A 27,816-nucleotide genomic window follows, 5' to 3' on the forward strand; every position below is an offset into this window, starting at 1 on the left:
ACGGAGAAAAGTTTACATTTTAGACTCTCCATTTCCCACTTCCAGCCAGACCCCAAAGGATGGCTTGGTGGGATGAAAAAGTGAATCCAAGAGTTACCGGTACTCAATTCTTCCTAATATTCAAATATTGTGCTGTATTTGCTCTCCTTTTTAACATTTAAAACAAAACTTTATCATTACTTGTTACACTGAGCTCATATGTTTGTTTCATTAATCTTATCAATTTTACTTCTTCTAACTTTGGTTCAATAAATTCTTTCTGATTTTGTTTTCTTCACTTTTTTATACTAAAAAATGTATTCTGGTCAAGTACATTCGATATCTGCATTTTTAGGAATGGTGTATGAAGTTTAAAGTGGGGCAGCATTTATTTAGTATTCTTTCATTATTTTCTGAAGGTTTTGGAATCACAACCGTGGAGACAATAGTAATCGTTTTTCATTTCTTACGCATTGTTCTTTTGGTCTTATATTCACTACTGAAAATAAAATAAGGATATGTTTATTTTTAATTTATAACAAGTTGCCTGATAAAACAAAAAAACAAGTTGCCTGATCAGAGGTGTTTTCTTGTGTGAGTAAGTGGTGACTAAATGGCGGTAGAATGATTATAAACTTCTTCCATATAACTGCAAAGTAATTTATTGCATATTAGTATTCTGAATGTTGGTTTCCTGTTTTAACAATATTCAGTATTTCTTTTCCCCTTTTAATTACATATTTTCAATTTTATCATTATTCCAAAATGAAGTACCATTTTGTATCACAAGATATACATCTTTTGTACTTTTTGTTGGCTTGGTTGTTTTCGGGAGAGGAATTCTTATCATTTTTAAAGTGTCTGAAAGATTCTGTAGGATCTCCTTTTGCTTCCAAAGACTATGGTGACTTCTGGTTTGTAATTTAGAATAATAAAATCATACTGGCAATTGTTCTCTTAAACATCTATAAATTTTCCTCAGATTTAGGTCCTTTCTTTTCCCTTCTCAGGGGTGTTGTTGCTTTTGCAGGAAGGAGAAAATAAAAATTTCTAGTACGCAGGGGAAATGCAAAATAGTCTGCACAAGATCAAATTCTGTTTCCTTGATCAACATTTAAATACTGGAATTTTGCCCACAGAAACAGACACTATTTGTCCTTGTCTATAACTTAGTTAGTTCTACAACTTAGATATAATTAACCATTATATGTAGAAAAAATAAAGAAAAACAGTAAAAGCAGGCAAACTGATGGAATTTTGAAAGAGAAATAGGTTATTTTTATAACCGTGTGACTGACAGATATGTGGACACAACTTATGTTTTGTGATGAACAATGTAACTTTGTTTTTTGCGACACAAATTTGCTTTTGTGGAGATCCTGTTTAATTCAATACATTTTTAATAATAATAATAATATTAATAATACTTTCAGGTAATTTCAGATATTAAATCCACTTGAATAAAATGAACTTAATAATGTAAATGAAATTAACTTAATTATATTATATGATTAGCAATTCTGAATTCATGGTTCTCTGTGTCTGGAAAATTCTCCATAGACCTCATCATGATAATACTATTACCGCCTATTACTGTTGCAGTGAATGGGTCACTCTATTCTTGTATACATTTGGGCTTTGGATAGAAATGTCACAGACTTAATGGTGGATTTCAGATACAATGCTAACAAGCAGAAATGAGCAAAGGGCTCACATGCTCTCCTCTCCATCTCTGGCACAGCCACGAGGAGATAGGAAGCATTCACTGCTTGTTTTCAACTAACCATTGTGTATTGTTAGATGCACTGGACAGGGGATCTTTAGTTACTTTCAATTATGGTTTGTTGAGAATCAAACCATGATTTGTAATCCTGTGTTGTTAAAACAAATCACAGTTTAAAGGGACCAGGCTTTTCCCAGTTCACACATAATGATAAAGCGAATTGGAGTTTATCTCCAGTTAGGGAGGGGGAAGGGGAGGCTCGATTCTGCTTCTTCGCTACACGATGTTACATCTAGGGTTGCCATATTTCAAAAAGTAAAACTCCTGACAGCTTTTTTGGTGGAACAAACCCACATTGTTGAGCTTTCCTGGGGAAACCTGTCAGATTTTCTTGGTCTTCTGTGCATTTTTTGTGGTGGTCTTTGTTTCAATCTCTGATTATTTAATCTATGTTTTAAATGTTGTACATTGTATATTTTCCATTTTCTACCAGTCACTTTGAGACCCCAGATGAAGTGAAAAGTGAGGTAGAAATATTAAATAAATAAATAAATAAATAAATAAATAAATAAATAAATAAATAAATAAATACTGACTTCTTCACTCAGGGGCTTCTGGAGCTTTTTCTGGGATTGTCTGGATCCATTTCAAACAGGGTTTCCCTTACAGTTTCCCTTACAATACTCAACAAAAAGGAGTCTTGACTGTGGTTCTTAGGTGCCCTCTCATGCATGCAGAGCCCAACACGCCTGGATAGCAGCACTCTGCATGATTGTGCGCTCTAGTAAATCTCACACAATTCTCTGCAACATAAAGGAAATCCTCTATAGACATGTTGATGGAAAGTATTCTCAGGCAGAATCTTTGAAATGCACTGACCTAACTGAGAATCAGTATTTGTGATGACCCCACTTTACCCAACACTGTTGAACATGCCAAATAGATTGTATGCAAATGAAAACAAACAAGAGCTTTTAAGTTCACTTCCCCCTTCCCTTTCCTTATATGCCTGTAGTAGCAACATATTGTTTTCCAGAATAAGATTTTTATGAGCAGTGACACTGAATTTTTTTCCAGTTAAATTGTACCACATGATGGTTTCACAATTAGGGAAGTTCCACATAGAAACCATAAAAGTTCATTTAAGATGCTCCCTATAATGGCTATGAAGCCAGCAGCAGGGTCATGGACTTTCTTAAGATCTACTGAGAGCCAGTGTGGTGTGGTGGTTAAGAGCAGTGGACTCGTAATCTGGGGAACCGGGTTCGCGTCTCCACTCCTCCACATGCAGCTGCTGAGTGACCTTGGGCTAGTCACACTTCTTTGAAGTCTCTCAGCCCCACTCACCTCACAGAGCGTTTGTTGTGGGGGAGGGAGGGAAAGGAGAATGTTAGCCGCTTTGAGACTCCTTCGGGTAGTGATAAAGCTGGATATCAAATCCAAACTCTTCTCTTCTTCTACTACAAAAGAAATTTATGCAAGCCAGTGCTTAAAAACTCCAAGATAAATATGCAAAAAAACCCTACAGTTGTTCCATTTTATATGTGTATACTGTTGTTTTGTAAGTCACTCTGAGTTGAGTAAAAAAAGAGTAACTAATAAATTTAACTAATTAATTAATTAATAATATGTATCTTGCATTCCTATTTATTTATACTGTTAGGTGCACCACAATTTCCAAATAATGAAAGATTACAGGGCTGTCAGCATATATCTTGGGCTTGATTTCCTTTGAATGAAGGTTACTGGAGACAGTGGTGTCTTTGTGATATATAGTTTTATTTACACACCTATATGCAAGCTGAGCATTAGATAGAAGAGTTCACAGCATTAACACTTCAACAGATCTTGCTTCCCTATAAGATTTCTAGGGAGGCCCCCAAACCCATAGCTTTGGACTCAGCATAAACAGCAAGGCAGGCAGGTCTCCGTGTCTTTTCCCAGCCCAGTTCAAGATGAGACTGGTCCAGATCTATTGGTCTCTTAACACCAGTGACATCATCTCACGCTGCCTTTGGTTGATATAGCCTCTTTATATGTGGTAACTTCCCTCAACTGGACTTTGACAGAGGTTAGAATTGCTCTGCCCCTCTGATAAGCATACACTAGGCTAAAGAAGTTGCATTATTTTTACGATTATAGTGGTACCTTGGTTCTCAAATGCCTTGGTACTCAAACACATTGGTTCTCAAACACCGAAGACCCGGAAATAAGTGTTTTTCAGAAGCCGAATGTCTGGTGCAGCTGTTGGCTATTGTATCCGGGGTGCCTGCACCAATCAGAAGCTGCGCCTTAGTTTTCGAACTTCCAGAACAGATTAAGTTTGGCGCTTTTGTTTTTGCTATTTATTTTGCATTTTTGTTTTTGAGGCTTTTTCAGTTAATTTGTTTTTGTGACTGTGTGGAACCCAGTTCAGCTACTGATTGTGTGACTGTGGAAATGAATAAGCCTCACATCCAAACAATGACTATCATCAGTGCAGGTAAGAAAAAATAATAATTTTAATTTTTATCATCTACAATACTGTTATTTATTTTATCGTACAGTATGTTTATTATTGCTTTCATTTTATGGATCTATGGTCTTGTTAGATAGTAAAATTAATATTAAATTGCTGTTTTAGGGGTTGTATGGAATGGGTTAATCCGATTTGCATTACTTTCTATGGGAAAGCGCGCCTTGGTTTTGGAACGAACTTCTGGGACAGATTAAGTTTGAGAACCAAGGTACCACTGTACAATGAATTCAAATAATATCTACATATATTCACACTCTAGGTCTCTGTTAGACATGCATAGCTTAGGCAATAATCCACATATGATACCGAATAAATCTATTAATGAAGATGAAGAAAATAAAACCAGCTGGGGCTGTATTATCCACCACTTCCAAAAGCATAAAGACCTGTGTGTGCCTTGAGCAAAGCCAAAAGAGCAGAAGCCCAGGCAGGAAGCAAATAACAACCAGCCCTTGAAAGAAGTATCCTGAAAGAACTGCTTGGGAATCCAACCTCACCTTCCTTGGGCTATTTAAGATCTGGCTGCCCTGAGGGAAAGCAGAAGCTAGGGAGCAAGTGTCATCAGCTCCTGAAATCAGCCTGAGAATATTTTGCATCATTCATTGTGTTAGTAATTTAAATTATAAACTGCCTTGGAAGTAAGACAGTATATAAACATGATAAATAATCCACAGAGAATGAAGGAAGAAATCTATCTTGCTACTAACAATTTAGATTGACTGTTGCTATGTGATTTAGACAACTATGTGTTGCATTCAAGCCACTGAAAGCTTCCCACTTGGCCTCCCTGCCCCCCCCCCCCGAAGATTAATATATGTGTGGGAATGGCATAAGATGGCACCAACCCTATTGTTTCCCAGAATGTTCTCTGCATCCTCCGCATTCAGATATACTGGAGTTTGTTAGTTTGTTTGTAAGACTCATAAACAGTCTGAGCCCTTGTACAAAAGTGTTTCAATTGTCACGTCAAGTATCACTGGGAACTGAACTACCTATGCTCTTGGATCCTTCATACTAGACAGAACTTTAGGCAAGCTGTTTACAACATCTAAGTTTTCAGCAACTTGTTTTTGTTTATGAATTCTCACACAACTTGATAACGCTGACTTGGCTCACCCTGTGTGACATTAGTGCAATTCAGACAATCATTGCCAGATGTCTCATTTTAAAAAAGTTGTTTGCTTATTATTATCAATGTCAATGTGCCATCTAGTATGGAGAACATCTTGCTCCATGACTTGTATCCTTCAGTCCTTGAATTTTGCCACTATGATATACACTTATGAAGCCTAAAGTGACAGTATTATATTTTTCTGTATCAGCTAACTGGCATCTAGTTTCCTTTCAGGTACAGTTCGAGGACTGGAGACTAAATTTTAATACTGGTATTTTATAATAAAGATTAATACTGTAGTGATAGAGGCTAATCCTACTAAACAGTGGTGCATTTAGAAATTAATAGAATTTATGTAATTTCATAGAAGGAAAGCCAATTAATTTCCCATTGAAATCACCCCGAATAAAACGAAATAGTCTATTAATTTGCACCCAACCTGTTTCCACATTAATCTGCCAAATAATGACAATTTTCATTTAAGTATTTAAAAATACTTTTTACATCAAAACTACATTGATACTTTTGACATCAAAACTAAAAGCCAATGGATAGCTTAGACTGAACACCACTTTCCTGTAAGTAGGCATCATTGAATTCAATAGAACTTCTTTCTGAGTAGGCATGGTGAGGATTGCACTGTAAGTACCTATCTGGACATTAGTCTTGGTGGTTCAGATCAGGTCAATTTGTATTGAAATTCACAAAGATCAATTTCCTAAAGCATCTCTAAACGAGGCCCAAATTGTTGTAAACAACAAACAAACAAAAAGCTGGTTGCATGTTCTTGTTCGAAATAACATGAACTGTATTATGCATGAGCAGTGAATTGGGGGGACTGGCATGAAGTAGAATAAACCTTTTTATAAATTGCTGACCGAAACATTGTTTGGGGTATGCTACTCTCCTACTCTCCTCATGCCCCAAACTCCAAGCATGATCCCAGTTGTAGGGTTAATACTAGTGGTTCGCAGCTTCTCATGACCCCGGTTGGTAGTAAATTTCAGGGTTTATTTCAGCTTCAGTTTATCATTAACTGCCCAGAACACATTGCTTACCGGGGAGAATGCAAATGATATATGCAAATGATATAAATTATAGCTTTTCACAGGGTGTTTGTGAGGATAAAATATAGACCCCCAAAAATAAATCTAGACACACAGGGGTTTTTTTTTTTGGAAAGATTGTTGTTTAGTCGTTTAGTCGTGTCCAACTCTTCGTGACCCCATGGACCAGAGCACGCCAGGCACTCCTGTCTTCCACTGCCTCCCGCAGTTTGGTCAGACTCATGCTGGTAGCTTCTAGAACACTGTCCAGCTATCTCGTCCTCTGTCATCCCCTTCTCCTTGTGCCCTCAATCTTTCCCAACATCAGTGTCTTTTCCAGGGAGTCTTCTCTTCTCATGAGGTGGCCAGAGTATTGGAGCCTCAGCTTCATGATCTGTCCTTCCAGTGAGCACTCAGGGCTGATTTTTTTGGAAATATTATATTTTTACAAATTTGCAACGTAGGGCTGCCATACGTTCGGAATTTCCTGGGCATAGCCGGGATTCGTTCGTCGAAAACTTTTGTGTCCAGATTTTCATTCTTTGAAATATGGCAACCCTAATGCAAAGTGAATGTGGGCTAGCTGACAAACATTCAGATAGCTAGTGTTTATAGAATTAGTTTCTCAACCAACAAAGGAGATAACATGCTCTTGGAGCAATACTGGTGACTGCAAGAACTCAATCTTCAGAAACATTATTTACTTTCTAGCTTTAAGTTTCCTTCTTAGTGCTACATACACAAGGTACTGTGCACGCACACACCACATACAGAAAAACAAACAAACACACACACACACACAAAGTTTGTCCGGTTGCTTTTACAAGAAATGTATCTTCTTGCCATCAGTACCGATTAGAAAGCTGGATAAAAAGTTGGCTATCTTTTCACGCTAGAACAAAGTAGAATTCCTTTAAGACTATCTGAGGTTACTCCTTTCATAAATACTATGCGGACTAATATGTATTATAACTATAGCTCCTTTTAATAAACAACTCCTTTTGAAAACCTTCACAACAGTCCTAAAAAGGCCAAGACAAGCTACATGCCACAAAAGGTTACATTCTGTCATGAGTTTTTCACACAGAGACTGCACATGGAAACTTCTGCATCTCAGCTCATTCTTTCTTTTTTTGACAGACTTCTGCTTATCCTGACAGTTTCCCTTGGGAACCTCTGATCTTTACCATGGAATTGGAGCAAATATCAGTTTCTCTGCGGATTGACGTTTGCTCCAATTCGGTGCTAAAAAGTGGGTTTTCCTGGAGAAAGCGGTAGAGCAATCAGAAAACGACTCAGACTTGTGTCTAGAAAGCATGTGACAAGTGGTAAACTACCCAGACCCATGCGTCCTAGGCATGGGATAAGCAGAAGTGTGGCTGAGCCGTCAAGCATTCTATAGGTCATCCTAGAGATTATTAAGGAGTGTGGATTGAGATGCCCTCTTCAATTAATGTATTTCCCCTCTTTGTGCCAGCCTGGCAAAATGCCCACCACAACAACTTAGGACATGTGTGAACATCCTTGCCATGGCTGAGAAGAGCAACCGAAGTATCTGGAATTGTCTACCGGATACCCTTTCCAGCACAAGCATCAGGGACTAATGTTTCAGTGTGATGTGTAACTTAGCACTACTTATTCAGATTCAGTTTCGCTCCTAACCCATAAATCTCTACATTATAGCAGCAGATCAAGTGCAAACTTAGTATCTGGTCATTCTGCTTTAAACCAGTTTACATAGCACTTACTGTACTTTTCAGTGTATAAGATGAGGTTTTATAATAAAAAAAAATTATGTTCAAAATTGTGGGTCATTTTATACATGGACACAATCTCCCCCCATTTTCTTAATCTGGAGTTCCCAAAAATAGGGGGTGTCTTATACATGGGGGGGGGGGAGTGTTATACATGGAAAAATACTGTAAATCCATTGGTTTTGCTACAGATGGTTTGAGCTAAATTGATTTCAACAAGAGCTCAGCTGGTTTATGTGAGCCTAAATTCAATATTTGCAAAAATTTAAATATGTTCTGTTAAATTAGTTCAGCTAGTGTAGTTTTATTAACCCGGACAAAGTCTTAACAGGAGCAATCAGCTGGCCCAGGCTATGTTCCATATTAAGATGTGGCATTGTGCCAGTGAATTTTCCAGAATGGAAAAATGCCCTAGAGTTGAAATATATTATTGGTAAGAAGGCGTGATCACAGTCTTTCACTGTGCATTTCCCTACTGATAGAGCTTTGCTCTGTGGTCGTCTTTTTTCCCCTGTCAACAAGTTTAAAAACTAATATTTAATGCCAATGAACAGACTCATTGCTCTTTACAAATGAACTGAAAGGAGAGGACAGAGAAGTCCTAGAGAGCTGCTCCAGAGAAGGTAACTATGAAATAATTTGTATTGAGAGATCAAGGCCATCTGGAGGCACTGAATAATATGAATAATTGATATATGTCTGGTTTTCCTGAAACGAATGGATTCTGATGCACTTGCAAAACAGAAGGGGATTTATTATACTTAACGAATTATGCACGTCATATCTAGAACACACTGATAGCCATAATGCATCACAGAACTGAAGCCCTTTGACTCCAGTGAGCTTCTGCACTCATAACTGTGATGGACTGTGATCAATCGATGCAGACTAACTGTAACAGATAGGATTAGTTCTGAGTTTAAGAACTACATAAAGGGCTAGATGGAAAAAGAATGAAGCAAAAAGATATGTATATGAGTCGTGTTTCGGGCTTAAATTGGGGTTTTTTAAGGCCTATTTCTTAAATAACATGAATCTTATAATACATATTCAATGTGCGATGGTTTTAACATTCATGAATAATGATTAAAATGTACTATATCCTGCACACAGACATACACATCACACACAAGTCTTTGCACCTTGTCTTCTCTGGATTATGTGGTGAGAATTGGTTTGAATGTGTTCTCAATATGTAACATTCCCAAAGGTAGACGGGCATACAAAAAATTATTTAAAAGTCTGAAAACAAACCTTTTCTGTGTTCTTGTTTATTGATAGCTGTCAAAACCATAGAACTGTAGAGTGGGAAAGGACCCTGAGAGTCATTTCCCCCCCTAATCAATTGGGTAATAAAACAATTTGCATAATTATAGCAGGCCATAACTTGTTGTGATGGGTGATACAAACCAGCATGAAACTGATTTCATTGAACCTAAGCATACTTGACTATGTGTGAGATTGTGGTTAACATGTTTTGTGCAAAATATTATGGAGATATTCCACAAAGCAACAAGTGTTGATTTATGTTTGGTTTGAACGTGTTCATTGTTTCTAAATAGTCTCACTCACCTTTTTACCATACTGGATTTCAAGACAGTGTACAAGTTCAATTTAAAAATAGAAAACAAGAAGTGGGGCACTGAAATAAAATGTTACTATGTAGAGTGATTCAGCCCCTCCGTTCCATTATTTCTCCCCAAATATTTATCTCCCCATCCTCCTGCAACAGTCCAAAAGCATCCAGTGTGCACTGAGCACCCACAACCTATCTTCATTTGGCTCTGGGTTTTTTCAGGGTGGGGAGCTCCATTATGGTTTTGAGGAGATGTGTCAAATCTCAGCTACAATAAAATACTGGATCTCTCCATTTATTTATTTATTTATTTATTTACTTACTTACTTACTTACTTACTTACTTACTTACTTACATAGCTCTCACCCCTAACTCTGGGGATATTTAAAAATAGCTTCTTAGTGTGGCCCTGTATAGGGAAGCTTTTTAAGGTTTAATGTTTTTATATATGCTGGAAGCCACCCAGAGTGGCCAGTGCAACCCAGTTAGATGGGTGGGGTAAAAATAATAAATTGTTGTTGTTGTTGTTGTTGTTGTTAATATGACTGAGTTTAAATGTGTTCAGCAGTTTTTATGGGACTAAGTTGATATTTAAGAATGAATAAACTTGGAACTGTTTGACTTGGAAATGGCTGCTTAAATTTGATCACCACTGGAATTTTTCAGTTGATTTGATAGTGTTCACTTGGGTTTAATTGTTTGTTCATGGATTAAAGAAAGCTGATACTTTACTTTCCTCTTGCCTTATGCAAGCAATCAGGTGCTTCATATTTTCTCTTATGTATGTCTTCACAATGCTTCAACAATAACTTCAATTGTTTCAGCAAAAGGCAGTGACAAATATTTACTTTACAGTAACAAAGAGAAATTGTAAGAATGCAACATAGCAGGAACAGGGCATAGGGATATAAAAGGAGCCCCTTTTAATTCTATTTTAATTATTTGCACACTTACAACAGTTTACAGTTTACATTCCCTGTTCTGGTATACCAGATTTTTTTCGAATTGTAGAAGCCAAATCATAGTTATTTCAATTACATTGCATGTATTTTCTTCCTATCTTGTGGCAGTGGTGATAATATTCTGGCTACTTTGCAGAACTCTAGCCCATTAATTTGATTTGAACTGATTTTATAATGAATTGCTTTTAGAATGCTGTATTATTTTACTGTTGTTAGCCGCTCTGAGCCCGGCTTCAGCTGGGGAGGGCGGGATATAAATAAAAAAATATGATGATGATGATGATGATGATGATGCAAGGTTAATCAGTAAATGAAAGTGAGATTGTTATTTTTGCCCTATTGTAATAATTTTGCCTCTTTAAACCCAACAGCCTTTGCTTCCTTTGACCCCATACTGATGTGAGTAACTGAGGTTATTGCAAACAGAGCAAAGCAACAACAACAAAAAGTTGGCATCCTTTTTGATGCCTTTTTATCTTTTAAAAAACTCATCCAGAAGTGAATCCAGGGCTTTCTAGAGGGTTTGTGAGCTTAAGGTCTTACATTCTCTCCATTCTAGCAAAGGTGACTAGTTGGAAGGACAGAACGAAACGCTGCAAAAATATTTGTATACTTTGACATTATATGCACTGCTCTCTTTTCCCTCAGGTATATGTGACTGATACAAAAAATTAATACGGTGTTATTTTCTTTCTCTCTCTCACCAGAATGGAATATAGGAACTTCCTCCTTGGCTTCCTTCTCTGCTGCACTTTGCTCATAACCAGCTACTCTTACATGGTATTTGAGGAAAAGCAGAATGCCGTCAACAGTACGGTAAATAGTAACAAAATCAAGTTTCCGGATCTCCCACCTATCTCAATAGTAGGTCAGTAAAGTCTTCTGTTTGGAATCTTAAAAACAGAACTGGGAGGCATGCAACTTCTGAAAGAAGAACTCATTGTGTCTCTTTTACCTCTGCCTCTCTTCTGGTACTCTGCAGCCCAGCCTTGAGCAACCTGGACCTAATCTGGAACTGAGCCCTGCCATTATTTATTTATTTTTAAAATAAACTAATACCGTCATTTCAGGCAAGTAGGAGTGGAAAGGAACAACTCTCAAATTCAGCTGATTAATTTTACGTTTTCAAAAACAAAAGCCTATACTCCTATTAGATACTGAGTGACTGAATCCATGTAAATCCCTTAGCTATATTTGCGCTTTAGGTCAAATCGTCACAATCCCACCAATGCCTCTGTCATCCTTTAAAAAAGCATAAAGCTATGGGGTAGCTTTCCAGGACTACTCAAACTGAACCCATATGAACTCCACCACATCACAGAGTTACCAGATGAGTCAATCAAAACTTCAAGGCTAATTTTATAAAGGCTCTTCATAGACATTCTGGGATTAATAGAAACACATTTACATTAGCCATCTGTTCACAAATAGCTAATTGAACTAAATTGAGAGTAAAGTAAATTTGATATTGGGAAAGCTCAACATCTAAGCAAAATATGGCTTTCATAATTGACCTGAATCTGCTATCATTTCAGAATACAGCATACCCAAATTAAGGATTGTCATGACTTCTAAATGCTTGGGAATAAATCACAGAACATTGCAAAAGACAATAGTGGAATTCGCTTTCCTTTATAATGCTCTTGAATGAGAACGCCAGCTATATCGGTTGGAATTCCATGTAGCACTATTCTGAACATTCTGTCTGCAGAAGCATTTCAGCTCGCCAGATGGAATGATTCCCCCCTCCTCCCCATGTGCTGTTCTGGAGGCTTTCTCTCTCACACACAAGGTAATTTCAGGGGCACAAGGGGAGAAGATGAGGGAAAGCTCCATTGTGCAAGTGGAAGCCCTTGCAAGGGCTTCTGCTGATGTGGCTCCTTAGGTGAATCCCACCCAAAGTATTTTTGTAAACCATCATAGAATATAAATGAAGGGTGCAGTATAAAAGCAATGTAAAATAAATCTCAATAATTACCTTGACAGCTGAAGTCAGGTTCACTACTACCAGAATGGAGCAAAGTTGTGTTCTACTTCCTCTGACAAAGTCAACTGGATCTCAGTTATCTCTTGCATGAGGTTTGGTAGAAGATGTGTTATCACAATCCATCTGTAATGGCAACGAAGTCCACTTTGGAAAAATGAAGATATACAGGCAGTTGCTAAAATTAGATGTCTTGGAATGGGTCCAGAACCACCAGGCCATAGCAGGTCCCCTGCCTAGCCTCCTGTTTGGTTCTTTCCTTCCCAAAGTGAGCTGCCAAGGAGCAATAGATCATTTCTATGTATCCAGCACTGAAGAAAAACAAGCCATCTGTGGAGGAACACCACAGTATTATCAGAACAAACAAGCAGCTCACTTTTCTTCCTTGCTCAGTACTGAGGAAACAACTGCTTTCCAAGATCCATTCTAGCTAGCTTTTCAGATGCAATGATGGGAAGGATAGCAACAACTGCCCAAACCTCCAATGATACTTTCAGCTTCTCTACCCAGTGGACCTGCACATGCGAGAATGAATGGATGATGGCAGAATAGGACATGTGCTTGTGTGTATATGAGAGTGAGAGAGAGAGAGAGGATGAAGGGGAGAAAGGAGGGAGAAAATGGAGAGTAAAAAACTATGCATGACTTGGAGAAAGTAGATAGAGAAAAAAAATTCTCCTCTCATAACACTAGAACTCAGGAACATCCAATGCAGAGTCATGTTTGAAGATTTAGGACAGACAAAAGAAAGTACTACTTTATACATAGTTAAACAATAGAATTCACTCCCACAGGAGGCAGGGATGACTACTAACTTCAATGGTTCTAAAAGGGGGCTAGACAAATTCATGAAGAATGGCTCCTAGCTACTGGCCACAATGGCTATGCCAGAAGCAGGATGTTTTTGAATAGTAGTTTCTTGAAACCACAGTAGAGGAGAGTGCTCTTGCACTCAGTTCCTATGTTTGGGCTTCCCATAGGCATCTAGCTGTTCATTGTGACAACAGGATGCAGAACTAGATGGGCCGTTGACCTGATCCAGCAGGCTCTTCTTATGAGAAATTCTTTGTTTTGCAACCTTGGGTTTTCTAACAAATCAAAAAAGGAACAATATAACTGTGTGACTCAGACCTACTTCCAAACTCTAGACTGTAAGGTACTGAGAGAGGAAAAGAGATACGGTACATGTCTAGTACCCTTGCATGTGTCTGCTATGTACATTGATGTATGTGTAAATAAATCCCTGCAAGGGCAAGGGAGCATATAAGCAAGGTTGCTTATATTAGAAACAAATATAAATAGACAAATGAGAAACGACTGTAATTGAAAAGGCCTGTAAAAAGATGCTTCACACTTTCTATCAGTATAGATTTACTGTCATCAGGATTACATGGAGATCATTATACTCTTGAGTAATCATCAGTTACAAAGAGCACATGAAGCAAATCAGGATGGAATTGAGGACCTGGAAGCAGCAGCGATGGATGCATTCAGGAAGATGAAAGGCTGCAAGACAAAAGTAAATGTCAGCAGAGGTGCTGGAAGTCAGCGCTGATAGAAGGTGTGACCTCTCTTTTTGTAGGCCTTTTCAATTACATCCTTCAGTAGGGAAATGATGAACAAGTACCATAAGGCTTTTCAGTGTGTATTTAAAACACAAAAGGCATATTATCTATTATGTGAGATTTCCAAGAGAGGAACTAGATGAAACATGATCTGACATAGGTTGTGCTAAATTGCTATAAAGCAGAAGAAGGGAGGTAATTTAATGTACAGCTGAGTGAGAAGGGTACTTTCCTGCAGCCATTTTTTGTCCTGGGTGGAGTTATTTTTGATCTGGAAAGTGGTAGGGCAACAGTGATTTCAGTGGTACAACATAGGCAGAGATATTCCTTCCTGTCTGCCCCAATGCACTTTATACTCCCAGCCCACATAGGATTTTGACAGCGTCACATGGATCACATCTGTCTGTCTGCAGAGGGTCAGTTATGGCTTTATATCCAGGTGGTGTATAAAGGTTTGATTTGAATTACAATGATTTTTAGCAGTACTATATTTTTGTAAGAGCATCTGTGCAGCAAGCATGGCCAATAGCCAGGGATTATGGAAGCTGTAGTTAAGCAACATCTGGAGGACCAATGATTCCCCACACCTGACACAGCAGGAAACCATGGCTTCTCATTACATCCAAACCTACCCAATTCTTCAATGTCATACTTCCACCCAGCCTATTAAGGAGATTATTTTCACCTGCAAGAGGCGAAGAAAGGAGGTGGGTTAGAGAACTGTTGGAGAAATAGGAGGAGAGTTGCAGAAGCTATGTCTCCAAGTGCTGAAAGTTATAGGCAATGTCACCTGGTGATAAGCTGAATGCTCAAAAGCTCAAGCAAACCTGGCATGCTCAAAATCAAATGAACATATGGAGCAAGGTGGTTGCACTAGATTATATATAATTCGGTAAGGGTTACCCAGAACGTTTTTTAGTGCTCAGATACAGTATATGAAAAGCATAGAGTTGCCATCACTCCCCATCTCTTTACCCCCCCCCCCATTCTTCATAAGTATATTTTTGTATGTATAGTTCTTCTGGCCCTACAATTGTCATCTCATGATGTATGGTATATAAAAGGCAATACAGTAAACCCCCCCTCCAAATGTACTCAGCAGGCCCTGTCAATGTGACCAATGATCAGGGATGGTGAGGTGGCAGGGTATAGAACCAAATGGTGCAAATGTCCCGGAAGGCCTGTAAACACCATCTTGGTAGTCAAGATAACCCCAGGACTAATTCATATTTACGGTAAAAATAAACTCATATATGTTTATCTGCTTGCTTTGAAGCTTTAAAGTCTCGAGCTGGCTGCCTTTCAGCCACTCCCTTATCTGAGAGATGGATGGGACTGGGGAACGGAACTCTAAGCCAGGGGTTGTTAATTGGGGCCAGCTTACGTAGCTGGCTTTTTATATAAGTAGCCCATATACAATTGGCCTGTCACAAACAAAGCCATGGTGCTTGCTGTTTCAGTGTCCGTCCTGAGGTATAGCGGCAAAGAATCCTGCATTGCATTGCTGTATGTAACCCTCTTGATGTAAAGCACTTGAACTGATCACTTTGCCATTTTGTGCATATTTCTTTGGAATCCCTGCAACTGATTTCTTTGGGGCATCAGTCAATCCTTCGTCCCGGTCTGTATTTGGACTCACGGGGATGAAACATGGTGTTGTACTAGCATCTGGAAGGTACTACATCACCTACCCCTGAAGTAAGCAAATTGTGAGGTGACACAGAGGGTGATGTCATCATGTTACATATTGTAATTTGCCACATTACTTGGAATAAGGGGACAGAGACAAGCAATGTGAGAAAATCCACGTCTCTCAAAGTATCTACATTCGTGCATTGTAACACCTTTAATAAAATGTTTTTTCCCTCTAAAGATTTAACCAAAACGTCCCTGAAGCTCAGCAGGAATGAGGCTGAGAAAAGGAAATCTATGAAGGTGAGTGATACATCTTGAAAAGTCAGCAAGGTCAAAATAGTTCAAGTTGTCAGTAACAGGTTATAGGACTTCTCACTTTTACATTTCTGTTGCTGATGGGGATATCTACATTACCAGCTTATATTAACAAGTACAGTATCTCTGTACTTATATGTATAACTCACCTTTCTGTGTCTTCACACTCTAAAATCAGTTAAGAAAAAAGCAAGGTATGTACCTCACATCTAGTTTAGTCCAAAGTTCATACATACACAGACACACAATATCCTTCATGGAAGCCAAGGCAGCATAACTGTGATTCCCAGGCAGTTGCCACTCTGACCAGACTACTTAGCTTCAATAAGATGGTGGCCACATGTGCCATATGTGAAGTGTTTCAATTGCACATGATTTCACACAAGTGCATGATAATCTGGAACATAACCCCAGTGTAAATCAGGGGTTGCCTGTATACTGGATATGCTTTGTGTGGGAACGTTTATATAATTTAGCAGAGTTTAAATGATCCCCTGTTTGAGTTTATGCAGCAACAAGAGGGTTGCTAATTCGTTTGAGTCCTATCAATAATTATACCTTCCTGGTTGATAACCCCTTTCTGTCCCTCTTAAAGAAAACACACATGAATCTGAATCATATTAACATAAACTACTTTACTTTTAGATTCATTCAGGTTTACACAGTTGTTCCTGAAGGCAGGCTTAGGTTACATGACAGATAAACTATATACTAGATAGTAGTGAAACATGAGAAGACTGCATCCGAGCAGTTACCAGTTAACACTCCTAGCAGCAACCAACCGACAAAACTGCCTGCCACATAGAGGCAGTTAGTCCTCTCGGAATGTTGGACTTGACTGACACCTTTATATCCCACAGTTCGGGGGGGCAGGGTTGGCACTAATTACAAGTTTGATATTAGGTTTGACTGCTAGTAGAAAACTAAATCAGAATCTATACAGTCGGATCAATTGAACCATGAGATTATCTGTGAATGCCAGACATGCTAAAAGAAAAATTATACGGTTGCCTTCAGCAGAACTACTAGATAGGAAATTAAGCTTATTTCCAGAGAACTACCCATATCCATTGTAAAACTACGGTAATTGACAGGTATGCAAAAAATTGGATTTAAAAATGGATCACAGACTTTCTTCCTGACCTTCAATAATGGGTTTTTTTAAGCTTCTTTATTATTCAAGAATGTTGATATTCTACATTTACCAACTTCACAGACCAGTAGAAACAGTGGAATCTGCCTTATACTGAGTTAGACCATTGGTTCATCCAACCTAGTATTGTCAACCCTGACAAGCCATAACTCTTGAGGGTTTCAGTTCACGCTTACTGGAGATGCCTGGGATTGAACCCAATGGAAAGGAAAGCATACACTCTACTAGTGATCTATGGCCCTTCTCTGGGGTTTTATTTTAAGTAGATTTTTTTAAGAGCAAAAATCCTCAGTTGCAGGGCTGCCATACATCTGGATCTTCCCAGACATTAACAGGATGGAACTCTTATTATAGCTAAGAGTTATTAAGCTTTTCATCCTTTTTTCCCCTCCGCAGAAAAAGGCACAGCAAAAAAAGCCTCCCCAACCAAGACCTCCACCACCACCCAACTGTGTGCCTACTTGGTCAAGCTGCAAGCCACCATCTCGTCCCTGCTGCGATTTTTGTGCCTTCTGTCACTGCCGACTATTTCAGACAGTCTGCTACTGCCGTATGGGAAACCCAAACTGCTAAATCAAAAACCAGGGATGCCACGGGGACTCTGTGTCTTATTAGACCCATAAGTGTGTCTTCTAGGCCTCTTTGTCTTATGTGCATTGCAAAGGAAGCCAAGAACTTTTGAAGCTGGCTGGCTGGCTGGCTTTTACTCCCTCCCAAACTGCATGAATTATGGGATATTTTTCATGAGGTAAATGCTGTCATAAACAAGACAGCCACTGCCCCAGCAAGTATGACAAGGAATGGAAAGAAAGGAGATGCAGCCTGACGGCCTGAAAGGGTATTTACAAGAGAGGTGAAAAGAAGCAGATTTCATGTCAAGAAGGAATTATATCTCTCTTCAGAAGTGGTATTATATTGCACATTACAAGTTTGAATGAGAAACATGGGCCACTGACTAGCTACAAAAGGCACATTCCAGAAAGTCAGCCATGTAGCAATAAAGAAGATTTTTAAATAGTATAGAGCAGATGGAGACAAGCTACTGCTCAGTCTTTTATAGTTAGCTCTCTGTCAAGGGTGGAAGATAAAAGCCTGTTGAAACTGCCAACCCAAGGTCCTAGAAAAGAGTGGCCCTTACCCAAATTATTATGACCACTGCATCTCCTTTGAAGCAGGGAGCATGGCCGCACTTAGTTCCACAGACACCTACTGAATAGTATGATATCAACACAACATGCCACAAATCCAGCCCATCCTATTTGCCACAGTGGCTTACCATATGCCTATGGGAATCCTACAAGCAAGGTACAAAGGTAATAGACCTCTCCTGCTGTTGTCCGCAGCAACTGGTTGTCAGAGGTGCACTGCTTCTGTAACAAAAGGTAACAAAAGGCTATTGCGCCTAGTAGCCATTAATGACTTTACCCATAAAGAAATCATAGAATCATAGAGTTGGAAGGAACCCTGAGGATCATCTAGTCCAGGCATATCCAACTCCCAAGAGAATGTGATCTACTCCCAGTATAAAAAAAAACTGGCAGTGATCTACCCATTGTCATTGGAGGGAAGAGGAGCATGCGTGGGGTGGACTGCCCAGAATTTTTGAGCAGGAGGGAGGTCCCAGAGTTGTTGAGCTTTTTTGGGGGAGGATTGCACAGAGTTTTTTAGTTTTTTCCACAAGCACTTCTCACATGCACAAATATTCTTTTTTTACTTTGCTACTATGATGTGGGGACGCAGGTGGCACTGTGGGTTAAACCACAGAGCCTAGGACTTGCCAATCAGAAGGTCGGCAGTTTGAATCCCAGCGACGGGGTGAGCTCCCGTCGTTCGGTCCCAGCTCTTGCCCACCTAGCAGTTCGAAAGTATGTCAAAGTGCAAGTAGATAAATAGGTACCACTCCGGCGGGAAGGTAAACAGCGTTTCTGTGCTCTGCTCTGGTTCACCAGAAGCGGATTTGTCATGCTGCCCACATGACCCGAAAGCTATCAGCGGACAAATGCCGGCTCCCAAGGCCAGTAAAGTGAGATGAGCACTACAACCCCAGAGTCGTCTGCGACTGGACTTAACGTCAGAGGTACCTTTACCTTTTTAAGGATCCCATGATCTACCAGGATCAGCTGGGGATCTACCAGTAGATCACAATCTACTGGTTGGACATCCCTGATCCAACCCCCTGCAATGGAGGAATATGCAGCTGTCCCTTACAGAGATCAGACTTGCAACCTTGGTGTTATCAGCCCCACACTCTAACCAACTGAGCTATCCTTCATGAATCCAACCCTTTTTAAACCATCACAATTGGTGCCCATCACTACATCACAAACTACTTTTACTTCCCATTGTGAAAAAATGCACTCCTCTTTCATTCTTTTAATTTTTAAGAATTAAATACATTCTGTCACTGCAGCAAATCTCATCTCAATATCTCCACTTTTAGGTAGCATGTGCTAAAATAAATATCATTTCTTTACCAAATTAATTCAAACTCTGTCCCAAAAATACCTGGGCTCTGCAGGCTGTGTTGATTAAGCAGGTTTTCTTGCTTAATCTATACAGGTTAATCAACACATCTGCTAGCAATGGGTACTTTCCAAGAACTCTGCAGTGCAGTTTCCTCCTCACAGACCTACAATACCAGGTACTTTTCATAAACTACAGTTCCCAGGATTCTTCAGAATAAGTCATGTGCTTTAAATGTCTGTTTGAATGTTCTTTAAATATACAATGTGGATCTGTCGGGATGAGGAATGGGATAGGGCAGCAAAGCAATATGTCAGGCAGAAATCCATAGCGAAATAGAAAAAGAGAGGAAACTTAAATGGAGATGAAAACACTGAATATCTAAGGCCTGGGGGAAAACTGGAAAAGGGGTGGGGGAGAGACACCAGGGTTTTTTCCAAACAAAAAAAAAAAAGGCTTTTTTTGGGGGGGGGGAACCTGGGTCCCCCCAATTTTTTTCTGGGTTTTTTCCCAGGCCTTCCCATCTCTAGAAGGGACCCCAACGGTCATCTGTAGACCACCTCACTGCAATGCAGCAATCTCCACCAACCGTCAACTATGAAGAAAAGGAACATTTAGCAACTTTAAAATATATGAAAAAAACAGTGAAAGAATAAGGGGGGGGAATTAATGGTATATGTTCAATTTGTATTTCATAAATAACAGGCATTAATAACAGATCAATAAAAATAGCATTTCTTATGCTATTTATGTTTCTTTTTGGGTTTAAAAAATAAATAAATTTCCACATGCACTGTCAGAGAAAAATAGCAACAACACAGAAGTTCCATACCATATAGAGGAGGAGGAGGAGGAGGAGCATATAAAAGTAAATACACAGTACTTTAAAAAATAATGTAAGAAATCTATAAGCTGCCTAAGGAAACATAGACATTATTGTTTTATGAGCAAAAAGAGTGGAGCAAATTGAATAAAAGAGGTGGTAAGGAAAAATATTTCAAGCTTACTTGAACAAAGCTGATAAATAAATAGGCTTTGATCTGTGACTTGGGCCTGCCCTCTCAGGGATAAGGAAAAACACTTCAAGTTTACTTGAAGTTGATAAATAAATAGTCTTATAAATAGTCTTTGAATTATTTATTAGCCTCAAGTAAACCTGATTTCTCTCTCCCACCCCACCCCCTTTATTTCAAGTTTACTTAAAGCTGACTAATATTCTTTGGACTACTTATTAGCTTCAAGTAAACATGAAATGGTTTCCCTTCTGAGAGGGCAGGCCTAAATCACTTTTCTGCCCGAGGCAGAACAGCAAATGTCGCTTCAGCATTCCCAGTCAAGGTGCATTGTAACTTTGGCTGGTCTAGATATTTTGGCTCCTAAATCAGATAATCCCATAGGTGCCTCTCCACCCCTCCCCTCTGGGAGTATAAATACAACAAGTATATAAATTAACCTTTTTCCTGCCCTTGCATAACATGCAAAATCAGTTGCCTGAGGGAGCTGCCTCAGCCTCACTCTGCTTAATGGTGAGGCCGGTCCTGAAAGCAAAATTAAATGAAGTTATGTGAGGAAAATAAAACTGAGGAAGGAAGGAAAGGGAACACTTCTTTTAAAAAAATGAACCAATGTTGGCATACTGTCAAGAAAAATAACTATAGATATAGAATGTTTGTACAGCAAGCTGAAGATAACCAAGGGAAATAAGACTGTTTATCCAGGGGTCAGCAACCTTTTCCAGCCATGGGCCGGTCCACCGTCCCTCAGACCATGGGCCGGACTATTGGGGGGGGGGGATGAACGAATTCCTATGCCCCACAAATAACCCAGAGATGCTTTTTAAATAAAAACACACATTCTACTCATGCAAAAACACGGTGATTCCCGGATCGTCCGCAGGCCAAATTTAGAAGGTGTTTGGGTTGGATATCAAAAGCCATCTATATGCATAGAGGAAGCACTGTAAAAGAAATCACCTTTATCTGCATGACTTAAAGAGAATATTGAAGGTTCAGGGCTGGCTCAAGACACCTTATTGCCTGAGGAAGAACAGAAAATTGCATATAGTAACCATGGGCAAATTATTCAGGCACCTGAATAATATACATAATTTGATAAGTGTGTGCCAATATTGCTCTGTCGCTCAGCGAAACATTTCACAAGTGAGAAAAGCGGTCCCTTTAAGACAGGGACTGATCACTGTTGGGAACAGGATACCAAATTAGAGGAACTTTTGATCAGTGCTGTGGCCCTCCAGATGTTGTCATATTCCCATCAGTCCCAGACATCATAGTCCATGGCCAGGGGCCTGGTAGCTGAATGTCCAATATCTTTCCAAAATCCTCCTGCATATTATTTCCTCCAGAATATTCACCAGTGTAACAGTAGTCTTGTTTTTATCTGTGGGCGTCAATTTAAAATAATTCCCCTGAACATGAACACGCAACATAGCAAAGCATTATACATGTATATTTAGGAAGATGAGTTTTTGGCACACTAATTAATGTTTAAAATTAAAACAAAACTATTTAATTTGGGAGGAGAATGCATACAAAGTAAAACAGTGAACTTTGGTTTTTTGTACGTCCCCATTTGTACTGCTGAATACAAAAAAACTAAGGGGGATGTGAAGGCCCTTTCCAGAAGCATTTGACTGATCACTGTTGGGAACAGGGTAATAAATTAGAGGAACTTTGGAACCAATTCAGCAGGTATTGCCTTATGCTCTGATGAGGTGGCGAACTAATAACAGTACAATCCTAACCATGCCTGAATTCTGAACTGCATTGCTTCTGGTTAGAGCTGCCATATGCCAGGATTCAGCTGTCAGAATGTTTTTTGAGATTTTGCAAAAAAAAAGCTCTACAAATCCCCCCCCCCAAAAAAGTGGTATATTATGGTTGAAGTGGTTGATTATGTTCTAAACACACCATGATGATTTTTTTAATATAAAAAAGCTATGGTCTATACAGAAATAATGACCCCCAAATCCATCATAGAGCTTTATTAGTCAACAAGTTTTGAATTATGTAATTAACTAGCACAATGTGAAAAAGGTTTAGCATTACGTGGTTCACCCTTCACCAATCTTGTGCCCTCCAAACAACAGTCATGCAATGTGCTGGCTGAGGTTGATGAGAATTATAAAACCCAAAACATCTAGAAGCACCAGGCTGTTGAACACTGGTATGGTGGTACAATCTGTAATTCTGCCACCTCACTCAGTGTAGTGCATAACATGGCTATATCCAAGCAGAATTTACTCGGGTGCCTTTCACACATTCCCCAAGCATACAGGAGCTATTTTCTTAAGATGTGCTCTCACATCTGTATTAAAGCACAATGAATCATCTGTCATTGGGCTTTCTGGGGCATGAGAATAACTTGCAGACTTGGATTTCCTTACAGAGAACTGTGTGAGAACAAAGTAAACAAAGAGACACAAAAAATATAGATGTATTCTGCAAAGTGGGCTCAGCAACGTTTGTTTTTATGCCTTTGCTATTTAATTCTTTTGCACCCTCTTCAAAGACCAGTGCTCAAGATAAAGGCCAGATGTTAAGAGAGAGTGGAGGGCAGGTTTGCTAGTCCATCCTCCTATGAAGTTGGGACAGAAAGACAGAGACAGAGACCAAGAGGGAGTCTAAGCAGTGAGAGACAAAACCTCAAAGAACATTTGTCTCCCTCAACATTGTCTATTGACTGCCATAAATCTTAGAAGGTTGGATTCTATTAAAATGCTCATAACAATTACGGTACTTCTAATCAGCCCTACAGTGTTGGAGATCTGCACTTAATTTGCTTACGAAGAAAAACCCCAAAGTGAAAAGAAGGGATAGTTCACACCATAAAAGCAGCCATCCATCCAGTGATGTTCAGATATGAGGTTTCAATCATTTCCAAATTCACAATAATGTTCTCCAAAATTAGAGTTCAGATTTTTAGCATGGCATGTTGATCTTGTTGTCTAATATGAAAGTGTTGACAGAGGACAAACCAGCCACCTTGGCCTCGATCCAGTAAACCCATTTCTGCCTTTTGTTGGATTCTACCAAAAAGCAGAAATCTTGCACAGCATCATAACCTGCTTTTTAAAATTAATGGCAGCACAAAATATCAGGGAGCCTTGTAGTATGGTTGTCAAGCAAACTTAACAAAATCCCAGCTGTGAGGGCTCCTCTTCAAAAAGGAATAATAAAAATATCACACTGGTTATTAAAGACCAATACATAAAGATGGGAATGAAAGAGAACCAGACATATAATAATGATTCATGCAGCCTTCTCCAACTGAGTGTCCTCCAGATGTTTTGGACTGAGGGCTGATGAGAGTTGTAATCCAGAACAACTGGAGGGCACAAGGTTGGGAGGGGCTGTGCTAGAGTAAAAATACAATTATTAGCACAAGCAAATGAAAGATAATAATTTGTAGAAGATAATTAAGAATGTGGTTTTCACTTTTATTGAAATCAATTAGACTTTAAATGTGTTTAACTTGGGTTGGATAGCATATTATGTCAGGAGACTTCCTAATACCACAGCAAAACAAAATAGAAATACTGCAGCCTAGATCACGAATTCCTTATTTAGGTGGAACCACATGATGAAAATATGGTGTCCCCAACTCCATGTTTTCCTTAGAAGAGAAATATGAGGGATGGTGGAAGTTAAAAGGAAACAGCAGTGGAAGGAGTTCTCCAGCTGCTGATTCTCCCCTACAAATGCCCTTTCCAGTGGTTTGAATTGTTTCTTCGCCCACCTGGGCTCCAAAGCAGTAAGTTCAGCTGAGGGGAAGATAAGCGGGAGAACTATTTGCAGGAGAGAAGCGGTTAGTATAAGAAAGTTTAAGCACTCTTCCTTATCACCCACCAAATCTCACTGGCAAATATCCTCTTTGCCCCACATTTGTATTAGCTCAATAAATACAGGTTTAGGAACCAAATATGTGGTTTTCTTCTCAATTCCATTAATATTCCATTCCAATAACAATCAGTTCTTTATCCTGCAATCCTATGCAAAAACAAAAATGAAAGTAAATCCCATTTTGCTCACTGATACTTCTGTCAATTTTTGGTTCTCTGTATTTCTCACTTTTCCAATCTTAAATTTGGTTTTGCATATTTCTAGAGAAATTTGACAATTTTCTGTTTTAAGATCCTCGTGAAAGTTCTTCAGCATTTCAGTGGAAATTTAGTCTAATATACACATATGCAGTTTTGACTAATATACGCTTTTTTGCAAGCAATTTCTAGCCATATAATGCATTTTATATGTTATGTTCAAGAATATATTCATTTTTATACATATTTTTACCTAATATGTGCATTTTTGTCAACTCTGATTGGTGAAACAATTGCATCTCAAAATTTGGTTAAGTGCACTTCTCAAATTGTTTCAGAAAGTACGAATTTGACAAATTCCGCTTTGTGAAAGAGCCCCACCATTACTAGGGAGAAGCAAGGCTTTTATAACATAGGTACAATTTTGGGGAAAAAAGATATTTTTATCAACTTAGGCTCCACACTAGTCCCACATTTTTCTTCTTCTGAAGTTCCCATTCTCCCTGTTTCAACAAAAACAAACACCTCTTTTGCAGAAAGTGAAGATTTTTTGAGTTTAAATATCTCCAGCAAAGGAAGGACCCCCACCTCCTGAGGAACTGTAGCTTACTTCTCACAAAGCTACAATTCTCAGCACTTAACTAACTACAGCTATCAGAATTCTTTCCAGGGGGCGGTCATCTTTACATTTACAGCATGTGCACAGCTTCACTGTCAAACCACATGTATCATTAGGGAGTTTTGCCTAAACAGAGATCTAAAATCTGCTTTCCTGCCATTATTACCTGTTGGTTCTAGTCCTGATCTCCAGAGCAACAGAGAGGAAGCCTATTTCATACTCTGCAATAACAGCCCTTCTGATATTTGAAGACCAGTATTAAGATGTATTCATTTAGAGTTTATTTACTTCGAAGCAGCATAAAGTTTGGTAAGAAAAGCAAATCAACGTTTGGTCTACATGTGCGCATGCATACGTGTGTGGAGATGTGAACTAGCATATGAGCAGGTAAATACAGTTAAATATTTTTTACTTAGACCATTATGAGATTTTTAACACAGTAATTCAGGACCAAATTTGATGTGATGTTGATAGTATGGTGCACAGGGAAAGATTTGACCATATCCCCCACTCCAAAATCCAATGAAATTTCCCCCCCCCCCAAAACTCCTATTAGTTCTGAAGGGGAGAGCTCCCATTGGCTGCTTCAGAGGTACAGTAATTTTATCAGGAGCCGTCAGGGGGATTGAAAACAGTCCCGATATCCTCTCTCCCCCTCCCTCCCTATAGTGGCTTTTTGACATTTTTTTTAAACTGTGCACATTACTTGCTTTCACCCAGATGTCATACCTCCTTTGGCCCGCAGTTAACTATTTTGTTATGCATTTAGAATTAACCAGAAATTAATTATGTCTTTTTTCCATACACTCACATGATCTTCTGTTACTACTGCTTTTTCACCACTATTTAGATACAAAGGTGTGTGCAAGATGTTGTTTCTAATATTTCCTGTGACTCATTACCATGATAATTAATGGCAAAAAGGACAATGTGTTCCACAATAAGCACTGTGAAATAATCATATGCCTTACTGAATTTCTTGGCCGTGGCTCATATTGCGTGATCGTTTACAGGGTATGGAAACGAATAAAGTATTTATGAAAAATAATGCTTCTTGCCTTTTAAAAATAATTGAGTTGGGAAGGAAAATTTCCTGATCACTGTCAAGATAATATAGATTGTAGAGTAACATACACAATAATATCAGTAGAAATGTGATTATAAAGGAAACTGTGGAGATGATTCCACAATGAATATTATACATCCTTTTGCTCAAAAGCTCTGAGCCTCTCAAGGTCTTCCCTCAGTATATGAATGAAACTATTATATTCTGCTTCAAACTTCTAACATCTGAATGGTGGGCTCCAAGTTTATGTCTGCCTTTCAACCAAATTATTTTCTCTCTTCTGTCAAAAAGCTAATTCCATTAGACTATTGATTATTAGATATTGATTATTATATTGATTATTATATTTAAATGCCAACTTTGCTCCAAGGAGTTCAAGGTAGCATACACAGTTCTCCACCCTACCCCCATTTTATTCACACAGCACCCCTGTGAGGTGGGCTGAGAGAGCATGGCTGGCTCAAGGTCACCCAGTGGGCTTAATGACTGAGTAGGAATTTGATTTTGGGTCTTCACAGTCCTAGTCCAACACTTTAGTCCAACCAAATCCAGCACTTCCACTACAGAGAAGCAATTCCCAGCAACTAATATTCAGATACGTGCTGCCTCTGACAATGAAAGTGGAGCGAAGCCATTATGCCAAGCAGTGTATTCGTCCAATTCTCTGTTAAAGCCATCCAAATTGGTGGCCATCACTGCCTCTTGTGAGAATGAGTTCCATACTCATTATAGCACACACAGTTTAATATGTCACATGTGTGGAGAGAATCAGAACTTACAGGGTTAAGAAGTTCTGAGTGACGTCTCACATTCTGAGGCGTGGCTTAGTTCACAGAGGGGAGTGTTTCTTTGTGTCAGTGTTGTTCCGTTTGTACTAGTGGAGAGACTCGCAAGATGAGCGCTCTATCACCGGGAGATTTATGAGTTGTTTTTCTACACGATTAAAGACTGGAAAGAGATAAGCAAGAACGCTTGCGTGCAGCCTGATTTATTACACACACACACAGCAACAGTTTCTACGCTGCGTACACTCTGCTACAGGTAGCTGACGGGAGTGCTGAGGGGAGCGCGCAGAGGAAGCGTGTGGACTCCAGCCAAGAGCTACACATATCTCCATAACATGTAGCAGCAACAGCATTTGGTTGCTGAGGACTAGCATTTTATTTCACCAGTTTCTCCAAAGGCAGTGCTGCTTCAGAAATAGAGTGAGCACAATGAGCATCAGTGATGGGCCTTGTCATGGAGCTGGTTCCCTGGTAACTACCAAGGGAATCCAGGTGCTGTAGCC

The 27,816-nt window shown here is 39.1% G+C and overlaps 1 protein-coding gene and 1 long non-coding RNA gene across 4 annotated transcripts in view; one reads left to right on the forward strand and one right to left on the reverse strand.

Annotated features, from left to right (window-relative positions):
- The window catches only part of ASIP (agouti signaling protein), a 73,308-nt gene extending 53,075 nt beyond the window's left edge, over positions 1–20,233 (forward strand). For both annotated transcript variants that reach the window (XM_028734891.2, XM_028734892.2), the window contains exons 2-4: positions 11,380–11,540; positions 16,095–16,156; positions 17,721–20,233. In XM_028734891.2, coding sequence (XP_028590724.2) covers positions 11,381–11,540; positions 16,095–16,156; positions 17,721–17,897 — 399 coding nt within the window. In that variant the 5' untranslated portion in view covers position 11,380 and the 3' untranslated portion in view covers positions 17,898–20,233. The remainder of the gene's footprint in view (positions 1–11,379; positions 11,541–16,094; positions 16,157–17,720) is intronic.
- Positions 551–16,919, reverse strand: LOC114599510 (uncharacterized). Of its 2 annotated transcripts, none has more exons than XR_003707323.2 (3): positions 16,811–16,919; positions 12,651–12,782; positions 551–628 (listed from the first exon to the last, which is right to left on the reverse strand). It is a non-coding gene; the product is annotated as an uncharacterized LOC114599510 (long non-coding RNA). The 2 variants fall into 2 exon arrangements; XR_003707324.2 differs by lacking the exon at positions 551–628 and adding an exon at positions 2,289–2,505.
- Positions 20,234–27,816: the final 7,583 nt, after the last annotated feature.

This window comes from Podarcis muralis, chromosome 5, assembly GCF_964188315.1.
Source record: "Podarcis muralis chromosome 5, rPodMur119.hap1.1, whole genome shotgun sequence".
NCBI classification, from domain to species: domain Eukaryota; kingdom Metazoa; phylum Chordata; class Lepidosauria; order Squamata; family Lacertidae; genus Podarcis; species Podarcis muralis.